Source organism: Ammospiza nelsoni, chromosome 27 (genome assembly GCF_027579445.1).
Source record: "Ammospiza nelsoni isolate bAmmNel1 chromosome 27, bAmmNel1.pri, whole genome shotgun sequence".
Classification (NCBI taxonomy): domain Eukaryota; kingdom Metazoa; phylum Chordata; class Aves; order Passeriformes; family Passerellidae; genus Ammospiza; species Ammospiza nelsoni.
This window is the reverse complement of record NC_080659.1, coordinates 4,071,030-4,092,178: the sequence shown is the minus strand read 5'-3', so window position 1 is coordinate 4,092,178 and position 21,149 is coordinate 4,071,030. Positions and strand designations below refer to the sequence as shown.

The 21,149-nt window shown below is 50.8% G+C and overlaps 1 protein-coding gene across 2 annotated transcripts; it reads left to right on the top strand.

The window, feature by feature from the left end:
- Nucleotides 1-350: 350 nt before the first annotated feature.
- On the top strand, nt 351-20,393 carry LOC132084601 (uncharacterized protein KIAA1958-like). Of its 2 annotated transcripts, XM_059489798.1 has the most exons (6): nt 351-510; nt 9,730-9,809; nt 14,753-14,854; nt 15,954-16,038; nt 16,217-17,378; nt 18,853-20,393. In XM_059489798.1, the coding sequence occupies exons 4-6, from the start codon at nt 16,036-16,038 to the stop codon at nt 19,695-19,697; spliced, it is 2,010 nt and encodes a 669-aa protein (XP_059345781.1). In that variant the 5' UTR covers nt 351-510; nt 9,730-9,809; nt 14,753-14,854; nt 15,954-16,035; the 3' UTR covers nt 19,698-20,393. The 2 variants fall into 2 exon arrangements, with proteins under 2 accessions (XP_059345781.1, XP_059345779.1); XM_059489796.1 differs by lacking the exon at nt 14,753-14,854.
- Nucleotides 20,394-21,149: the final 756 nt, after the last annotated feature.

Sequence of the window (21,149 nt, the reverse complement as noted above, 5' to 3'; positions counted from 1 at the left end):
GGCCGGCGGAGCTGTCGCCCTGACGAGGGGGCGGGACCTCCCGCCTCCTGGGGTTGGCGCCCTGGCTCCCCGCGCGAAGCCGATTGGCCGCGCTCGGCGCAAGAGGCGGGGCCATTCACCGGTGCGCGGCGCCATTCGGTAGGCGGAGGGAGGCGGCGGGGAGGAGCCATGTTCAGAGCGGGAAGGAGGCCGGGATGACGCCCGGAGCCGCCATCTTGATTGGGGGCAGGGCATGGGAGTCACGGCGCTGGGCGCCATCTTGGGTACGGGCAGCGGGTCGCCCTCGTGCACGTTGCGAGGCCTGGCCGCGCCGCCGCCATGTTGGGGGCGGGCAGGGAAGCCACGCGCCGCCGCCATCCCGGCTGCGGGGTGCCCGCCCGCCGCTTGCCCCTCAGGGGTCGCGCAGGGCTGGCTTAAAGTACAGGAGTGTGTGTGATCGCAGTTAATGCATTAAGGATAAAGATTACCAGAGGGTGAGAGAGAGAGAGAGAGAGAGAGAGAGCTTGTGAGGTAAGACGTTAAACGTACCTGCCGGTCTGGGGCTCAGGTACCGTTGTGAGGTTTTGGTGCCCTGCCCAGCTCTGTGGCACATCAGGGGCAGTTCAGTGCACAATTAGATCGGCTTGTCTCACTCTTAATGTTGGTCGTTGCCTGTAGGCCTCACTTGTGCAGGGATTCGTGTGTATTCCAGGGATTTGGGGCTTGTCAAGCCTCTGGAAAATTTGTTTTACAAGTGCTGGGCCACTTGTGATGAATTTCAAAAGAATGTTGTGGCTTTGTGTGAGATCCTTCTGTGGCTCCCGCAGGGTGACCAGGCACCCTCGGATCCTCCCCAGCGCTGCTCCATGGATTAAACACTCTTGTTTAAATGCAGAATTTGCTCCCTGGGAATTCTAGTTGCCCATTCTGTGAGCCTCATTTGCCATACCCCACCGGGATTAATTGGTCAGTTTATAGCTAATTTCTAGTTCTGCCCTCATCCAGGCTCCTCTGTCCTGCCAGCCTTCCCACCCAGGCATTTTCTGTGAATATATTTGGTAGTTTAATCAAAGTTCCTCTGCCAGTGATAACCTGTAGAACACCAACACCTGGGCTATGCCACGGCTGTGTATGTGAGGGCTCAGAAAATGATTTTAAAAACAAGAGTGCAGATGAAATGCCTGGGCAGTGTTTCTGCTTTGTGTCAGGCAGGTACAGACTTGCATTTTGCCTTCTCGCGTCTCTCTCAAGCTCACTCTTGACACGTGAGGAGGGAAGAGAAGAATTTACGAGTGGAGTGGTCTGTTCTCTCCCAAACACGTGTTGCTGTGCCAGGTCCTCATTTCTCACTGGGGCAGTGCTCAGGGGTTTCAGGGGCCAGGATCAGACATCTCCTGCCTGCTTCACTCTCATCACCCTCTGTGAAATGCAGGAGCTTCCCTTGGCCTTGGATCTTTCCAGGAGCTGGGAACTCTGATTCCCAAATCTTTGGGTTACTGGGCCTCCAGTTTGGCCCCTATGGAGTTTAAAACCGAGGAAAAATGTGTTCTGACCAGTTGCTGGAGGCAGCTAAACCCATGTGAAACCACTGGCTCCTGCATATGAAAGGCTCAGTTGCTGCCTCAGATAAGAGATTTACAACTTCGATGAGGCAAAGAATGAGAAAATGATGAGATTATAGATCCACTGTAGCTGAGAGCCAGAGAGATAAAGTGATCAAAGAGAGCAGGAATTCAGCTGCCAACACAAGCTGCCTTGGACTGTGCCTGGTTTAAGGTGTATTTCCCATGGAAGTGTTTCTTCATAGGTAAGGAATTTTGGTGGTAGAGGATGCTGTGGAGGTAGAATCCTTTTTTAGTTTCCAATGTGGGGTATTTCTGTACCCTGAACACCCAACAAAGACTGAAAACATTCATTAACACTCATCACTGATCACAGGCCATGGTCTGATTTTCTGCTGAGATGAGTTTATGGCATGTGCAGGTCTTCCAGGTGCTTTTCAGGTATCTTTGGCAGAGCAAACAGGTAAATTCCACCACAGGATTCCTGATTTTCCAAAGGCCTTTCCTCTGCAGGTTTGGTGTGACTTGAAAGGCTCTTTGTGCAAGCTCACCCTGATTTTCCACAGTCCTTGCAGAAATGATGATTGTGCAACGTTTTATCAGCCGTTTTCCTGCAATAGGAAGAGAATTTTTTTAGATGGCATCTGCTCAGGTATTGTGGACTACAAGTGACCAGTGACCACTGTTGTGCTTTTCTCTGGGCCAAAGGGGAAAATGCTTTTAAGAACAAGATTACACTTGATATGAAAACACAGCAGGGAGCAGGACCAGCCCCTGTGTGTCCTTGTGTTTGTTTTGAAAAACAAACCCAGTTGAAAATGACTATATTAAAAAAAAAAATAGGAGGGCAAAGGGAAAAAAAAATGAATCAGCTTCTTTTGTGTGATCCTCCAGCAGAGTCCCACGTCCCACCCTGGTTCTGGCTCTGGTTCCCCTCGCCGGGAAGGGCTCTGGGGCACACCCAGCTTATTCCCTCTTTGAGCCCTTCCTGCATGTGTTATCTCTTGGCATTTAATTCACCAGCAGGGAAGAAAAACTCTCTGAAACAAACAGGACCCTTTCCTGCCTGCTCCTTTTGTGTTGTTACACAGCTCCCCAGCCCGTGTGGGGTCATGGACACTTCTCTTTGCAGCCCTGTCCTTCACAAAGTGGCAAAACCCTTCCCCTTCTCCTTCCTCTTCCACCCAACGCTTCTGCCAGGGTTTGAAAACCAGAATCTTCCTAAACAGGGTCCAGTTCATGAACCCAAACCCTGGGGCACACTGGTTACTGCTGCCAGGTTTGAAAGCCAGAATCCTCCTAAATGGGGTCCAGTTTATGAACCCCAAACCCTGGGGCACACTGGATACTGCTGCCAGTGGCTTGAAAACCAGAACCCTCCTAAATGGGGTCCAGTTCATGAACTCAAACCCCAGGGCACATTGGATAAGTCTGATAGGGTCCAAAAACCAGAATCCTCCTAAAAAGGGGTCCATTTCATGAACCCAAACCCCAGGGCACACTGGATAAGTCTGTCAGGGTTTGAAAACCAGAACCCTCCTAAATGGGGTCCAGTTCATGAACTCAAACCCCAGGGCACACTGGATAAGTCTGATAGGGTCCAAAAACCAGAATCCTCCTAAAAAGGGGTCCATTTCATGAACCCAAACCCTGTGGCACACTGGATGCTGCTGCCAGGTTTGAAAACCAGAACCTTCCTAAACAGGGGTGCAGTTCATGAACCCAGGGCACACTGGATAAGTCTGCCAGGGTCAGAAAACCAGAACTCTCCTAAACAAGGTCCAGTTCATGAACCCAGGGCACACTGGATAGGTCTTTAAGGGTCTAAAAACCAGAATCCTCCTAAAGAGGGGTGCAGTTCATGAACCCCAACCCCAGGGCACACTGGATACTGCTGCCAGTGGTTTGAAAACCAGAACCCTTCTAAACAGGGGTGCAGTTCATGATCCCAAACCCTGGGGCACACTGGATGCTGCTGCCAGGTTTGAAAACCAGAATCCTCCTAAAAGGGGTGCAGTTCATGATCCCAAACCCCAGGGCACACTGGGTAAGTCTGCCAGGGTCTGAATACCAGAACTCTCCTAAACAGGGGTGCAGTTCATGAACCCAAACCTTGGGGCACACTTTGATAGGTCTTTAAGGGTCTGAAAAGCAGAACCCTCCTAAAGAGGGGTCCAGTTTGTGAACCCAAACTCTGGGGCACACTGGATAAGTCTGCCAGGGTTTGAAAACCAGAACCCTCCTAAATGGGGTCCAGTTCATGAACCCCAACTCCTGTGGCACACTGGATGCTGCTGCCAGTGAGTTGTTTTCCTGGAAGTTCCACTCCTGCCTCATTATTCCCAGCAAGGCCCTAAACCAGAGAACTCACAGATAACTCTGCTACCACTAAATCCCAAAAAAAACCCAGGGAGCAGGGGTGTCTCCAATCCTTCAGCTTCTCCCTGTTGGCTTTTATTTATTTCCAACCCCTCTCAGCGAACACGGCGGTTTTATTTCAAAGCCTATTGGCAGCTTCAGCAGCATCTCCTGGTGCCAGAACATTCTTCAGTGCATGGTTCATGGTGCCACATCACTGCTCTGGGAATGGTTAGTGCAGGGCAGGGCGGGGCAGGAGAGGAATCAGGAGAGGAATCTGAGCAGGAGCACAATCCCTGCAGGGTTTGCCAGGCCAGCAGAAACCACCACAGCCTGAGAGAAGGGACCAGGAGAGGGACCCAAAGTCCCTCTGCAGTTGGGGTGCTTGGAGGAGGAGGGGTGGGAGAGCTGGAAATTTGTTTCCTGGTCTGAATTGTGTTATTTCCAGCATCTGGGAGAGGTGCAGCTCGTACCTGCACACACGTGGCTTTCTGAGCAAGACACGACCTGAATGAGGGGAGTGTTTCTTCATTGATCCACGAGAGTTTGGCAGCATGGAGTACTATCAAAGAGTGTCCTGACTGCCAGCTGGTAAATAAATGGGTTTGGAGTTAAGCTTAATGTGCTGTCAGTAATAAAAAGTGTTTTTGGAGAGTGATTTTTTCACAAGGGGGAATGACTCTGTGATTCTGTGGTTCCTGACCTGTGTATGGGCTCCCTGAGCAGGGTGTCTGTGACAGCCCTGCCACCACAGCAGCGTGAGGCCTCCTGTGCAGGGCCAGAGCTGAGCAGGTGAGAAACACTCTGCAAGGCAGGAGAGCTGCACCTGGGCATGGTTTGTGTTGCCATTGCACACCCTGAGTGCCCCTTCCACAGCTGTGGGTATTTCATGCTGCAAGCACCTACATGAACTTCAAATTTGAAGCAGAATCACAAGAGCTCACATTTTACATCTTTCCTTCTTTTTAATCCATGACACAAGAGGCTTTTCTGTATTTCTTCAAGAGGCTTTTCTGTATTTCTCCATGTTATTTCAGCACTTCCCTGTCCCCAAGGCTCCTCCCGGGCTGACTCATTTCCTGTGCGGGACAGAGCAGCCATTTCCTGGCTGTTCAACACAGCAGTTTTTTCCCCTCCTAGTTGGGGCTGGAGTGCTGGAGATTAGGCTATGGTTTGATGAATCTGTGGTTTGATTAATCTATGGTCTGATTATAACCCCTCATCTTCCCCAGAAATCACCTGGCAGCACCTGGGGCTCATGGCAGCTCCTCCTCTCCTGGGCCCCAGGGTCCATGATTTGGACTCTGACATTAAATTCATCATTCTAACAGTGCCATCCTTCCAGTTACTGCAAACCAGATTTTCTCTTCATTCAACCCATTTCAGCTCATAATAAACAAGATTTTTAAAAAAGCACCACAAGGTAAAGCCCTTGATCTCACAACACAGATCAAAGCCAGAAATTTTGACTTATCTCCTAAGTTGCTTGTTGTCATTTGAGAAATCCAGATAAAACCTGGTTTTGTGTTAGACACAAACACAGAAGGCTGGGTTGGTTCCTGTATTGATTCTGTGCCCATCATTTCACTTCCCTCTAACCTGTGCTCCCAATTTCCTGAGCCATTTTTTATTCCCATCCCATCCTGTGACAAACTTGTGCACAGCTCTTGGAGCTCAGACATTGCCTGGCCATTGGAATGTCAGCCTGAGGTACTTTTGAACAGCACTTTTGAACAGCTTTTTACTGCTGGATTTTTAATTATTCTTTTAAACTTATTGGAAAACGTGGACTCATCAGCTTGCCTTAGACCTGGAATGTTGGGGAATAACCCCCCAACACAGCAGGGATGCTGCCCTGGAGTGTGAATGGAGCACATGTGGAGGGCTGAGCCCTGAATAATTCATACCTGCAATGATTTATTCATGCCCAAAGCTGGATACCTCCCTGTGACTTTCCATTATCTCAAAGAGAAGGTGAAGGTTCCAATTCCATTCCTCTGTCCCCCAGTACAGGACTCAGAGCAGGAGGACTGAAAGAGGCAACTCCTGACACCCAAACTGAAATGCAGGGTCAGGTCCTTACACATTTTTACATTTTTCAGAGAGGACAGTGGGTGAGCAAGCAGGTAAAGTCTTTTCCACAATACACAGGGAAAGTGAGACCCTGAGGTCATGGTGGTTGCATGACAAAAGGTCATTTTCTGAGCATGGAAAGCAAGCCCTGACTTGGTGATGTGAAACCATCGAGCTGAGCTCACTCTGCCCCAGAAATTGCATTTGTTTCCCACTGTAAAGTTACAGATTCTGACATAGTTGATGCCACATTGCCAGGATGATTTTCTGCCCTTCAGAAACCTTGCAGGACTTTCAGAAACCAGCAGCTCAGGCTCATCTTTCCTGCCTCCTGTGTGCTCTCAGAAAATACCATCAGGGGAGGTTTACAGGGCTATGCTCTGAGTTCCTGACCTGGGCGAGGATTCTGCAAGACATTCAAATTCCATCTGTCTAGAAAGGCTGAAAGATGATCCCGTGTTTGAGAGAGTCTCCAGATCCCCAGGCAGCACTGCTCCTCACTGTCTGGTGTGAAATTTCCTAATTGTTTAACCTGCAATCCTGACTTTTTTTTTTTTTGTCCTTGAAATAGGCTCTGCATCAGCATAATTAAAAATGTCAAACAGGCTTGAGAGCCTCTCCAAGTTGCTAAAAATGAATGTGAATTTCCTCCCTGCAGCCTCACTCCGTCTCTCCCTTGCTCTGGCCTCAGCTTTCCTGGTTCCAGCCCCTCAGCATAGTTTGCATTCCACTGCCAAGAATGAACATTTATTTATACAAACAACCCTTCTTCCAAGCACATCTCCCTCTATCCCAGGGCAGGGAAGTAAATGCTTGTCTGTCCATGGCTCCAGCTCTGCATTTCCTTCTTGCTTTAGTTAGGGTTTGTTTGCAGGGACAGATAAGTGCCATCCTGTTTCTTCCCTGTGCCCAGCAATGCCCTGAGAAGCTCCTTAATTTTTTCACAATCATTTGATTTTGTGACTCTCTTAAGGATAATGCCAATTTCCCGATCAGCCTCTGAGGGGGCTCAGAATTAATTTCCAGAGCTGGAACCTGGGGAGCTCTGCAGGACTTTGAGAGTACTCAACCCCCTCAGATCTGCTTCTCTCCCATCACACCATAACGTGGTGTTCCCAGTTTCCCAGTGCTGTACTGGTTCTCCCAGCTCAGAGGGAAGTGGAGCAGTGCTGCAGGGCCCAGGGGAGGCAGGTGCAGCTCATGCATTATTGCTGCAGCCTCTCCATCCCTCACCTGTGATTGTTCCTGAAACCTTAGCTCTGCCCCTCTGTCCACAGGTGTCTCCTGTTGCATCTGCCATTCAAATGGATATGGCACAGATGCCAGATGATTCCAGACAGGAGAATGTCCCAGTCTGAGCACGGGTCATTTAAATGAAAAAGGGCCCTGACAGAGAGAGAGGCACCTGCAGAGCATCCAGGGCTGCTCCCTGGGGTGTGGAGCCTGCCTGCTCTGAACACAGCATTTTACAGGTAGAAATTGCAGCATTTGAACATTGGAAGAGGTGTTCACAGTATAAAGGGAGGTGTGTGTGTCCTGGGACACACAGATCACACAGGGGTGTGTGTCCCCACCTCAGGCACATGGATCACACAGGTGTGTACAGCCCAGTACTGCCCATGTGCTGTCCATGTTTGCATTTGCAGTCCCTAATCTTTGCTGTGGCCCTGACAGAGGCACCTGCATAGCATCCAGGGCTGCTCCCTGGGGTGTGGAGCCTGCCTGTTCTGAACACAGCATTTTACAGGTAGAAATTGCAACATTTGAACATTGAAAGAGGTGTTCACAGTATAAAAGGAGGTGTGTGTGTCCTGGGACACACAGATCACACAGGGGTGTACAGCCCAGTACTGCCCATGTGCTCCTCCACATTTGTGTTTGCAGCCCCTAATTTCTGCTCTGGTTCCCCTGGAGCTAAGTGGGACATGAGAGACTCCAGAGGCAGAAGGAACAAGAGGACAGGAGGGATTGCCCAAATCCTGCTCCCCTCTTCCCCAAATCCTGTGTTTTGGTGCCACACATGGCAAATCAGGAGCCTGAGCTGTGCAGCTTATTTCCACACTGAGTCAAGAACAAAGATGTCCAAACACAGCTGGCCCAGAGAGGGTGGGGACAGCCATGCTCTGTGCTCAGAGAGGATGGGGACAGCCACGCTCTGTGCCCGCAGAGGATGGGGACAGCCATGCTCTGTGCCTGCCATGAGCCCCATTGTCATCCCAGCCAAGATCGACATCATTTCCCCAGGGCTGCAGCTCTATTAAACACAAAGCTTCAAATTATTCCCTGCTTGGATCAAAGATGTGTTTGTTCCAGTGGCACTCAAGTTTAAAAGGCAGTGCTGGGCATGAATGAAACCTTCCCAGAGGCAGCTGCTGAGGCTCAATTGGTTTGTCAGTGCTGTAGTTATGCTGTGGGCATCTCGTGGTTGCTGGCCCATATGTTCCCAAAGGATGTTGTGCAGTGGAACAGCTCAAGGAAGCCTTGCTCTGTGGCTAAGGGGTTTTTGCTTTTGTGGTGTGAAGGTTTGCTCATGCTTCAGATGGTGAAAATGTTCAGGAATCTCACTTTGTGATTCCAGACTCAAAGCCAAAGAGCTCTGGATCAAACTGGCTGGAAGTGTATGAAGGGACATGACAGCCTGTGTGCAGAACCATGGAATTGGGGGTTTGATTGTGGTCTGGGATCTGGGTGAGCAGCCTGCTCCCTAAATGCTGTCTCCTGGCCTGCATTGTACAGCAGATGCTCCCTGTGACAGACAGGAGGTGAAGGAAGCCCTCTGGAGTATGAAATTCAGCATTAAAAGAACATGAAGGCAGGAAGATGCAGCATGGGAAGTCAGGGAGAACTGAGAACACTGGCCATGCCAAAGGAACAAAAGAAACTCAATATCCTTTAGAAGTTTTAATATTTAATTGGTGAGCTCTCTGATACCAGGGCAGTGACAATGACAGGAGCCTGTGCAAGGGCTGCCTCATGGGGCCCCAGCACCCCCAAAACACAGGCACAGGGGCTCCTTGTGGGCAGAACCATCAGCTCTGTGTGCACCACAGCACTGAACTCCTGGTTTTGGGTAAAACCAGCATCACCACGGCCCAAAAGAGACTCCCCGCGCCTGGCAGCAGGTCTGGGAGTTGGGGATGTGTCACTCCTGGCTGGTACTGCCTGCACCTTGAGCCAGAGGAGCATTTCCATGAGCTCACTCACTCTCCCTGTGGAGCTAAGTTCCCTCCAGAGGGGCAGTTCAGCTCCATTTTCTTGCTCAAAAATTACATGACAATACTTGATTGATTGAGAAAATACTTTGTTCCATAGTGCAAGATGACAAGTTCCTTCTGCAGCAGGTGGAAGTCAGTTCTCAGAATCCTTCCCTCAGGGACACTTTCAGCTGATTTCAGAGAATTCCAGATCCAAATTCTCTGAAATGGGCTCTGGTTTCTCTGGAATCTGTTGAGTGGAGTTGCTTGGTTTGCTCCTCCTCATGCTCTGGGCAGGGTGTTACAGCTGCAGCTCTCCTGGATCCAAGGCCAAGTGTGTGTTTCTTGTCCAAAGGATCATCCAGCTGTGGGGTTTTTATCTCTAAGGCTCTCAGGGAGTGGGGGGCAGCAATCTCCAGATGCTGCTGGTCCTGGTGACCACTCAGAGCCCAACAAAGCTGAGGGCTCTCAGAGCTTTGCTCACGGCTTCCATCCCACCCCAGGGATTGGCAGCTTGCTCTGAGTTCCCTTTCCTAACAAACACCATCTCCCCTCTCTCCTAGGCTGCCCTGTGCCCCGGATGAGATCCTGTCCTTGGGCAGTGCTCTGCTCTGTGGGAGGCTCCTGCCTGACCTTGGAGCAGGTAAGGGAGGCAGGGACATGGCAAGACACGGACAGAGTAGAAAATTGAGCAAAGGTGGGAGCCTCTAAGTGTCACAGATGGCATCACCAGGGAGCCTGTGGCCAAAACCCTGGGGGATGCTGAACTTGGGGCTCCTTTTGTGCTGCCCATGCCAGAGATCCAGCCGGGACTGGAAGGAGCCATCCCACAGCCAGGGAGCTTCCCCTCCCTGCAAGGTACATTGTTACCAGCCCTGTTACCAGCAGTGTTTTTTCCTGCCTCCAGGAGCCATTTCCCATCCCATCCCAGCCAACCTCTGGAAACACCTGGGGTGCAGAAGTGAACGTGAGCGTTTGCCTGGTGCTGGTGAGATGAGTCCTGCACCCCAGGTTGAGTCACCTCAATTTCAGAGGCTTTAGACAGGGGAGCTGAGGTGTCAGTCACTAAAGATGGTTTGTATTGCAAAAGAAGTAGGTTACCATGTCCCATTGTGAACAATTACATGTAATTACAAGTCAGAGATTCACCACAAATACTATTTAATAACAAATTGCTGCCACGCTCCAGCCACAGCGTGCTGGGGAAACGTGAGCTCTGCTCTGTGCCCAGGTGGGACAGCAGGGGACAGGGTCTGGTGCCAGCCCCAAAACTGGGGTGAAATCTGGCTGCTATGTCCTGTTCCCAGCAGTGCTGTGTGGCTTTGGGTTGGATTGGATTGGTTCTGTTCAGTTTAGTGACGAAACACCTCGTGTCACACGATGATTTTAGTTAAACTTTAAAAGGCGGCTCAGAAATGTCAAAAACCGCAATAAACTTCCTGAGAATGAAACAAAACAGGATTTGTGCCCTCCCCTCTCAGCCCCGGCTTTGGGGTTTGATCCCGGTGGAGCAGCACGGACCGAGCCCGGCCCGGGAACTCGCTCCTCCCGGCCCTGCCCGCCGGTGCTGCGGGGCTGCCGCTCCCGGTGGGACCGGGGCGAGCACCGGGGGCTGAGCGCCCCCTGCCGCTACCGGGGCCGAGCTCACCCTGCCGGTACCGGTACCGAGCTCTCCCTGCCGGTACCGGGGCCGAGCTCCCTCCGCCGGTACCGGGGCCGAACTCCCCCTGCCGGTACCGGAACCGGGCGCACTCCGCCGGTATCGAGCGCCCTCTGCCGGTACCGGTACCGAGCGCGCTCCGCCGCTACCGGAGCCCTCCGCCGGTACCGGGACCGAGCTCCCCCTCCGGTACCGGAGCCGAGCTCCTCTGCCGGTACCGGTACCGAGCGCGCTCCGCCGGTACCGGAGCCGAGCTCCCCCTGCCGTACCGAGTGCTCTCCGCCGGTACCAAGACCAAGCGCCCCCCGCCGGTACGGGAACCGAGCTCCCCCTGCCGGCACCGGAGCCGAGCTCCCTCTGCCGGTACCGGGCGGCTCCGGAACAAAAGGATTCCCGTTCCACGTCGCTCCCGGATGATTGGCGAGCCCGGCGGCAGAACCGGGAGGAGCAAAGGGAGGTACCGGAGCCACCCGGTGCCCGGTGCTTGGCGACAAACCCCGAGAGGAGAAACAACACAGCGCTGCTCTCAAGGTGAAGAAAAATGAAGTTTATTTTCTGCTCCAAGATTTACAGTTTTCCAAAAGTGACAGTGGGTTGGAAAGTGACAGTGCCACCTCTGCAATGACACTGGACAAACCAACAGTTCATCAGATTTTTCCTCCATAAAAGAACAATGAGTGGTTTACAGAAATTGTGTGAGAAAGTTTGTTACAAGAATGTCAAAATCAGAAGGTTTAGAAAAACTTAAAAAATCAGGGTGACACCCCCAGGGCACTGGCACAGGTGTGAGGTGCCCCCAGACTCCACGGTGACACTGTGACAGTGACACTGCAGCATTTCCTGCCCAGGTCACACATTTGGCCATTGCTGATTGCAGCTTTCCAACTTCCTCCTGGGAAATACAACGTGAGCTCCTATTAATAGAAGTTCATGGTTTCCAATGAATTTTTTCCCTTTCACTCAGGCTGGTTTGGTGGCCCAGGCAGTGCTATGCCAGCTGCCCGTGGCTTTTATTAGATTTTCTGATTTATTTGGATTTTTCAGAGGCCTTGATTTAGTGCTCACAGTTGCATCCCAGTCCAGTGGCTCTGGAACTCAGCCCCTCAGGAGCAGAGATAATTAGAACTCGGGGAAAAAGTGATGTCCGAGTGTTTGAACAAAAAAAAGTCTTGTTTGAGGAATGTGGTGCTGGAGGGCAGCGTTTGCCAGCAGGGTTTGAATCCCTCTTGGTGCCTGCAGTCAGATCCTGCCCTCCTCAGACAACTCCGGGTGGGATTTTCTGGGATCCTCTCTCAAAATGGAGGCATGGTGCCCTGCAGCAAGTACAGGATGTATCCTGGGAATTGTATTTCTGCAAGCAGGGCAGGAGGGGGCTGCTGGGAGGATGTGGGCAAGCAGGAAAATAGCTGAAGGGGTGCTCACAAGGTTCTTGTACAGGGCAGATGAAGAGGCAAACAAACAACGCAGAGAACAGGAAAAATGATGTGTTAGGAAGTGATGGATCCATCCCCCGGGCTCCTGCTGAGGAGGGTGGGACAAGCTCCATGATTTCTGGCAGCCATGAGCTGCAGCTGCTCCACTCAGCTCCTGTGCTGCAGCCAGATGTGTTTGAGTGCAGCTTCAGCCCTTCCTGCCCTGACACAGCCCCAGCAGTGCCTCCAGACGTGTGTTTGGGGGCTGTCCCAGCTCCCCTCACCTCCAGGGAGGCTTTCCCAAGGGAGCAGGAGTCAAGTTTAAGCTCTGCTGTTCTGTATCCTGTTGTTTTCCTGGCAGGATTGTTGCAGTTTCCTGCGCTGTCTTATCTGGAGCAGGGAAGTCAGAGCTCTCCAATTCTCTGGCTCTGTGTGCATGTCCCAGGTTCTAATCTGCAAAACAGGCACTGCAGCCCCTGAGAGGCACCAGGCAGGGCTGTCACAGGGCAATGGGACAAGGACACAGGGGGCAAAGGGCTTTTAGTGCCACCAAATCAGTGTCTTTATGCAGAGCTCCTGTTTGCACAAGGCTGTGTCTGTTTTATGGGTTCAGCCCTTCAGCACACCTGGGAGGGGGACAGGGGAAGATCCCAGTGGTGACAATCTCAGGTCACTCTGTGTCTGACAGACCTTACAGGGGGATAAATCTCAGAAAGTGCTGAGTTTGCTCTCCCCCCCCCCCAGCAAGGACTCAAAGGACACACATAAAGCCTTAAAACAAACAAACAAAAAAAAAATTTCCGTGTTTTAGTCAGCCCAAAGTTCAGTTTCCCCTGAAGTGCTGGAGACTCTTGTGAAATTACCTGGCCACGTTTTCTGGGATACAGAGGTAAAATCAGCACCCACAGCACTGAGGCCTGGAAAGGTGTGCAGAGCAGGGCCTGAGAAACCAAACCTTGTAGATTAAAAAAAAAAAAACAAAAAAACAGCAACAAAAAAACCCCAAAGAACCAAAAAACCAAAAACAAGCAAACAAAAAAAACAACCAAAAGCCAAAGAACAACACAAAACAAAACACATCCAAAAAAACCCCAAAAAACCACTAACCCCAAAAAACCCCCAAAACCAACAAAAAAAATACCTCCCAAAATAAAAAAACCCCAAACCAAAAAAAAACAAAAACCCAAGTTTATTTTTTCCATAAGTGAACCTGAATTCACCTAACTGTAGGTTTTAGCAGTAGACTGAATTCTCTGTGGTTTAAAAAAAAAATCCTTTACTGTACAGCTCTGGAATGTCCTGTTTTCCTGCAGAAAGGTGTGGGTCCTATACACAGTGTCCATTATCAGATGGGAGCCTCTCCTGGAAAGAGGATTAACCCACAACATCACCCCCAGCCACACAGCCACAGAATCAGGCACAAGGCTCCAAAACAAGCAAAAAACCCCAAACTCTAAGCCCAGATCCTTCCCCAGGTAAAAACTGTGACAAAGATCAAGATGGATTTTTATTATTCAAAGGGAAGCCAGTGGTCATTTTTCTCACTCAGCTGTGAATCCAGACTGATTCCACTCACCATTCCTTTGAGGGATTCTCAGCTGCTGGAAATCTGAGGGTCACAGCAGCCTTTGGGTCTGTAGCTGAGCACCAGAGCCTGTGCTGGGAACTAAACAGCAAGAGAAGGAAAAAAAAAAGGCTTTTTTCTTTCAAAGAGCTCAGGAAGAGGAAGACATGTGCCTGGAGATAAGGGAAGATAAAAGCATTCCATTTGCAGAGGGCTGTGATAGGGATCAAGATGTTCATCTGCCAAGTCAGTGATTTTGTGGCCCTGTGACCATTGGGAGCTTCCCGTTCCTGTTACCTTTTCCCACACTGGCTGAAGGCACCAGATTGTTGGCATGGAAGTTCCTCTGAGTCTGTCTGAATGGCCCAGCCCTTTCAGGGAAAAAAAAAAAAAAAAAAACCAAAAAAAACAAAAAACAAAAAACAAAAAAAAAAACCTTGAAGATAAAACTGTCTTTTACTTCAGGAGGGAAAATGGTTCTTCCACAAGCAGGCTGAACTTGAAGATAAAATTCTCTTTTACTTCAGGAGGGAAAATGATTCTGCCCCAAGTTGAGCTTGTAGGGTCTCAGTGGCATCAGAGTGTGAGCTTCTCTGGCCTGAGGAGGTGGGAACAGGTCAAACACCTCTGGGGAGAAGTTTGGGCAGAGCCTGTGAGGGGTCAGGGCAGCTGAAATGGCCATTGGATGTGACTCCCTGCCCTGTTTGCTGAGGTTCATCAGGAGTGAGCTCACAGGAAGGGTAGATCCCATACAAGGCCTTGATTAACATCAGGAGCTCAGATTGCATTTGCTGCTCCCAAAAAGGCTTTTATTGTCTGATTTTTTTTTTTGTTAAAGCAGCAGCAGATTTCAGTAAAATATTCTCATTTAATCCCGCCTTTGCACATTCCACATGCTGGCACGTGCATCAGCCAAGCATTTGGGCTAAAATTATCTGTGCTATCATTAGGAATGAACATATGGATTGATGGAAGTGCAGAAAGGAGCTGTGTGCTGTGCTGCAGGCTCATCATGAAGGGAGCAGTTCCTGGTCAGCTGGCACCTGTCAGAGGTATGAGCTGCTCTCTTTGGGCAGGAGAAAGAGAACAACTCACACTGTTGGGCTGTGCTGGGTGGGCACTGAGGGCACCCAGGGCATTGGGCACTGAGGGCACTGGGCACAGTGCCAGCACTCACAGCCCTTCCTGCCCTTTTGCTGTTGGCTTCACCCTCAGTTTGCACCTCAGGCAGCCTTCACCCTCACCCTCTGAGATAAATCCCTGAGTTCATGGATTGCAGAGCAGCCCTACAGCTGGGATGGCTTCTCCCATGCTGCCCAGCTCTCTGGGAGAGCAGGAGCCCCAGGGCTGGAGCTCCTGTGCCTGTTCAGGTGTGCTCAGATGTCCTCAGGTGTGCTCTCAGCAGCACACACTCACAGGCCACCAGTCAGGGCCTGTTCTCTCCAAGAGCTGAGGTCTGTGTAGCCAGAACTGCTCAAAACACCTGCTAAAAGAACCTCTTTAGACAAGGTTCCAGTGTTTTAAGCCTTGCCTCTTTTCCCATCACTGATTGCAGAGATTTTAATTAATCACAGACTGAGATGTGAGTGTGTGGTGTCAGTGATGTCTCCTGGGCTGCTGTGGTGCTGAGGACATGCTGCATGTCCCCTGTGACACAGGAATGACTTCCAGGCATGGAGCCTTCCGGACAGATGGGAGAGGTTCAGATTTAGTCTGTAATATAAATACAAGTTGCATGTGCAAGTCCTTCATCTGGGAAACTGTTTGCAAAGTTAGAGGATGTCAGGCTGAAGCAGCCTCACCATTCCTTGTTCTCTCTCTGCAGTTCAGCACTTGGAGACACAGAGCTTGCCAACCCCAGAGTGCTGAAGCAATGGCTTGCAGAGTTCAGTTTGTAAAATTCTATTTTCAGTGTTTATATTTAGTTTCCGTTCCGTTGGTGTTGCAGAGGCTGATCCTGCAAATATTTACCCCAGGCAGGTTTTGTGTGTAGAGTTCCTGAGAGTGCAGTGGGAGCTCAGCCCAGGGAGGGCACAGGCCTGCAGTGGGCTGAGCATGGAGAAATTCAGCTGCATCTTCTGCTCAGGGTTTTATATATGTACATAAACACTTCTCCATGTATATAGCACACCCATGTGATGATCCTTTCAGGTTCTGAGAGAGAAAGGCCACTCAGAGCATCACTGATTGATCCCCACCTGAGAGAAGGCTCAGTGAGACAGAGAGCAGCAGCATGGTGAGTGTTCTGTTATGGCATAAATGATAGCATAGACAAGAAAGAATGAACAAACTGATTTTTAAAAAGAGTTCTGAGATGAGATTGCTGGTGTAGAATTATTACATGGTTGGGGAGGGACAGAAACAGCCCCAGGACTGCTTCTCTCTCTCTCATGTTCTCTCTGACACCTTTACAGAGTGAGAGCAATGACAGAGGGTGCAGCAGTTCCAGTTCCCTTCACACAGATCTCTCCAACCTTGTGATCTGGGCACACACTCATGGCACCATATGCAACCAGATCCCAGGCCTGGAATTCATGCAGAACACAGATCATGTGAGCAGTGACAACGCTGTGCTGTGGATGTGCAGAGCTGGACATGCCTACCACTGGCACTGTGGGAAGTCACACAACACAGGTGAAGAAGTGCCTGAGGCTCTAGGAGGGAGAAAGAGGTTCCTGCCTTCTGAATCTTTGGCAAGGGAATCCAGCTTTGAGGAAAAGAAGCTCAGGCTGACCCCATCATCTTTTGAGATGGACCAAGAAGATTCTGGGAGCACAGGGTCACGTGGCAGATCCCAAGGGGTTGCTGAGCAGAAGGCTGGCAGCCCCTACACAAGGAATATCGAGCCCAAGGGGAGTCAAAATAGCGGGAAACACAAATTCTCTGCAGCAGAGCAGCACTTCTCTGTGTCTGGTAGTAGAGTCCAGACTGGTGAGCAGCATGTGAAGTCCAAAACGTACAAAGACGCAGAGATCATTATCTCTGATGAAGAGCAGTGTGAGACAGATGAAGACAACAAAGGAGACAGAACCAGCCAGGATAATGTGTCAGAGCCATCTGCTGAGAAGTTGCAGATGCACCACTGCCAGAAGATGGCATTGCACCAGCCAACAGCCTCCCAAAAAACTGCTTTTACCCCCACAGCAAAGCCACCCCTGGCCCGTGCCTACATTCTGCAGGCTCATGTCAGCAGCTCAGAGGATCTGAACAGGAACATCCTGAGGCTGGCTCCTTCCACTGCTGCAGGGCCCATGGCTGAAACTTCCAGAGCAAGGAGCCTCCCAGGGTCAGCAGCACCAAAGGTATGTCCCAAACCCCTTCCTGTCCCCAGCACTGAAGCCAAGGCCCAGCTTGAATCCCAGCCCTCAGTGATGTTCTTTGAGCTCCAAGCCTCTACTGCTGTTCAGCAACATCTCCAGCTGAGCCCTTCAGAGTGTGGCACACTGGGGATGGGCTCCAGTGGGGATGGTGCTGAGAACGTGGGTGAGGACAGTGACACATCAGGATCAGAGCAGACACCTTGTTCTTCAGCCTTCCAGAGTCCAGAGAGACATCCACCTGCAGCCTCAAATGGAGGTAAGGCAGCGTGGAGTTGTGTGCCTGCAGGGGTGTGGGGGTGTTCCATTAATCACTTTCCCAAAATATCCAAGGAGGGTGAGTTCACGTCACTGCCAAGATCTGTTCTGCAGCATCCAAGGAAATCTCTTGGATTCGGGGCACTCCTGTTTCTGCTTGAGGGGACTACAAAGCTCCCTGCCTAAAGGAATTGGTGCTTTTGTAGGGAATGCCCTTCTCTGGGGTACCCAAAGGTGTTCTTGGCTGTGGCCCAGTCCCAACATCCCAGTTTGAATACTTTGGTCTTCCATTTTACCCAGTACCCCCACACAGTATGTTGGCTGTACTTGAGAGAGTCCCTGTGGGAAACTGGAGCTAGAGCAGGGAACTCAGGTCTGAAGAGAAAGAAACGAGAGGAAATAATGCAGAGAAATTGTGGCCAAAGCTGCACCAAGGCCAGTGGCAAAACCTCCCAGTGCTAGAAGAATTTCCTATGCAGGACTCCACACATTGCTTTACTCCTTTCAAGAATTAAGGTTTTTGTATGTGCTGTCCTGCAGCACAGGGCCTGGGCATGTCCTTGTGAAGGGCAGAGGTGCTGAGGTGGCATTTGAGGTCTGCCTGGGGTGTGCTTGGCCCTGAAAAGGCTTAGGGGTTGTTGTTTCTTGTGGAGCCATAACCACACAAACTGCCATAGTTGGGGTTTGGGAGCAGTATTTGACTATTTTCATAACTGACATCATGTGTCATGTGAAGGGACTGGAAATTCTTCTGGGAATGGCCTGTAGTAGCTGTTTCTGCCAAGGTAACTGGCTCATGGCTCAGAGGAGGCCTCAGCATGATTGATTCATGAGCTGTTCCTCTCTGCACCTGGAGCAGCCAGCACAAAACAGCCCAAAACCCCAAAAAACTGGGACAGCCATCAGTCTTTCAGGATGACAACTAAGCCTGTAAAAAAGAACCTGGTGCAAAAAAGGGTTCTAGGTGTTGGCTTTTCCATCACGCCATCCTCAGCCCTGGCCGAGTCACAGGCGAGCAGATGGAGCTTTCCAGCAATCCAAAGAATTCATTTCTCATGCTACATCGAGCTAGGTGGATGTGGGATTGCCATGGCAACTTGAGAGAGAGCCCAACTGCAATCCTGGCAATCCTTTAAACAAAGTCATAGTAGACTTTTACTCACCTGTTTGTTGTCCCTCACCATCCACCCCAACCTTTGGTTCATGAAGGGGAAATTTCCCTATGTGGCAATGAGCAGGGCCAGCTGCCAAGGGAGAGGGACCCAACTTTCCCTGGAGAGCTGGGCACTGTTGGGTTGTGCTGTCTTGTGGAGAACACAAATATGACCCACAGGTCTAGGGGAAGGGTTTTGGGAGAGTCCTGTCCTCTCTGAATGGCTTCCAGAAAGCAGAGATAGACACTATCCTGTATCTCCTTGTGTTTTCCTGATCTTTGTGGATTCTTCCTGTCCACAAAACTATATCTTTTCTTTTAGATGTGCTGAAGAAGCAGGAGAAAAAGAAAAGCAATACCATTGGAGACATAAAAGTGTTTGAAGAGTGGCTGAAGGGGCACCACCCCTCCGAGACACGCAAGATCCACAGGCTGCCTCCCGCAGACCTCGACCAGTACCTGGTATCCTTCTTCAGCTCTGCCAAAAAACAGAATGGCATGGATTTTTCTGCCAGTTCCTTAAACATCTTCAGGTGCAGCATCAACAGGTACCTCCAGGAGCACCACTACCAGTACAGCATATTGAGAGGGCCAGAGTTCAAGGCCTCTCAGGAAGCCTATAAATTAAAACATAGGTACTTGCTTCAAAAGAAGGAGGAACAGTGGAATGTTGTGGAGAACCTGACAAGTGAAGATGTGGAAAATCTTCTTGAGAAGGGAATTTTAAGCAAGACAAACCCTCAGGGCTTGTTGCACCTCATGTTCGCCAACCTCATTAGGGGGTTTGGGGCAAACACCCACTACCAGGCCCACCAGCTGTGCTGGGGACAGGTGGTGCTGAGGAAGACCAAAGGAGAGGTGGAGTACTTGGAGTGGAAGGATGATCTGAGCCCTGAGGGAAATGAAGGGGAGCCAAACCCACTGCTCTTTGCCAAGCCTGAGGATCCAGAGAACTGCCCAGTCTCCAGTTACAAGGAGTATGCCAGGAGGAGGCCAGCAGACATGCTGGATGACAACCACCCTCTTTACCTGTCTCCCAAGTCACTGTACTCTGTCTGGGACAACGTGTGGTACATCAGGAAGCCACTGTCAAAAGCCAAAATTAATAATATCTTGAAAGTTATTACGCAGGAAGTGAGAGGAGCAGTAAAGAAGACCAAGAAATAGGGGTGTCCCTTCAGCCTTGCCCTTCAACCACTCCAAGGCTGCTCTGAAACACAATCCTACTGCAATATTTGGTGTAGGTTGAGAACAGACGTCCTTCTGCTGAGCCTCACCTTGGCACTGAAGGTACCTACACATCTGCAGTGCCTTGGCTTTCAGGGAAGTTCGTTTATTGTTGTTTCTGTTACTGGAATTGATAATTCAGTGAGTTAATGAGAGTCTTCAGTTTCACATTTGCCAAACGAGTTAATGTTCTACCACACTGTCAATGCTGTTAGAAACCACCACTGCTGACACAGAGAGGGCTTGGGGGTGGCAGGGCCTGGCCAGGAGTGTCAGCTGCACCCACATTTTGAGGTGACACCCCACAAGCTCAGCCTGTGGGGAAGGATGAGCAGCAGGAGAGTGATGGTGCTGCCAATCCCAACCTTGCAGGAACACTTCTGGCAAGGTTCAGGTCATTTCCCTTAGGGAAAGATTCATAGATTGAAGAAGTTGTGGCTGTTCTAAGAAGTTATTTTAAGTGTCTGACAATGTTGAAAGGTTTTATGGTAAGTGGTTTCCCTGGAGTGCAAAACACAGCTCCACAAAGGCACTGGGAGGTGTGCTCAGCTCTGCTCACTGCCCCAGCACTGTTACAGCTCAGGTAGGTTTTTGGTTGCATTGTTGGCAGAGCCAAATAAAAGAGCCTTTAATTCAGTCCTGTCTGTCTGTGTCTGAACAGCAGGTGATGCTTTCCTGGAACACTGGGGTGTTCCCTGTTGTGCTCAGTGTGCCCTGCTCCCAGCCCAGTGCCACAGAGCTTTGGGCCCTTTGAAGCCCTAGGAGCCATTCCCATGGTGTCAAAGGAAGCCTTGTGGGTCAAGCTCTTTGCCCCACTTGGTCCCATCCAACCAACTGAACATCAAGAAGTAACTTCAGGATGTTTGAAGCGACATAAAACCAGACAAACTCCTCCGGTGCTGGAGGGCGTCTGCTGGCTCCTCTTGTGCTTTGGAGCACTGGTGCCATCACCATGACACCAGACTGAGAGCTGTCCTGCTGGTCCTGGGTGACCCAGCTACGGTCACAGCTCTGCTCCCTGCTTCCCTCAGACCCCAGACCACCCCAGTTTGGGCTCTTTCGCCCCCGTTTCTGGGTTGCGCCGTGTGCCCGCTCTGACCTGTCACAGCACCCGGGCATCTCCCCGGGGCTCCTCCACCAGGGAAACCCCCGGTCAGTGACTGCACCGGGACCCCCCCGTCAGCAGAGTGGGGTCGGTACCGGGGTCCCGGCGGGTCCGTACCGGACCCCGGTCAGCGCTTGCATAGGGGGTCGGTACCGGGGTCCAGGCGGGACCATTTCGGGGTTTCAGTGGATCTGTCCCGGACCCCCATCAGCATTTGCTGAGAGGGTCGGTACTGGGATCCCTGCAGGTCCATACCGGACCCCGGTCAGTGCTTGCAGAGGGGGTCG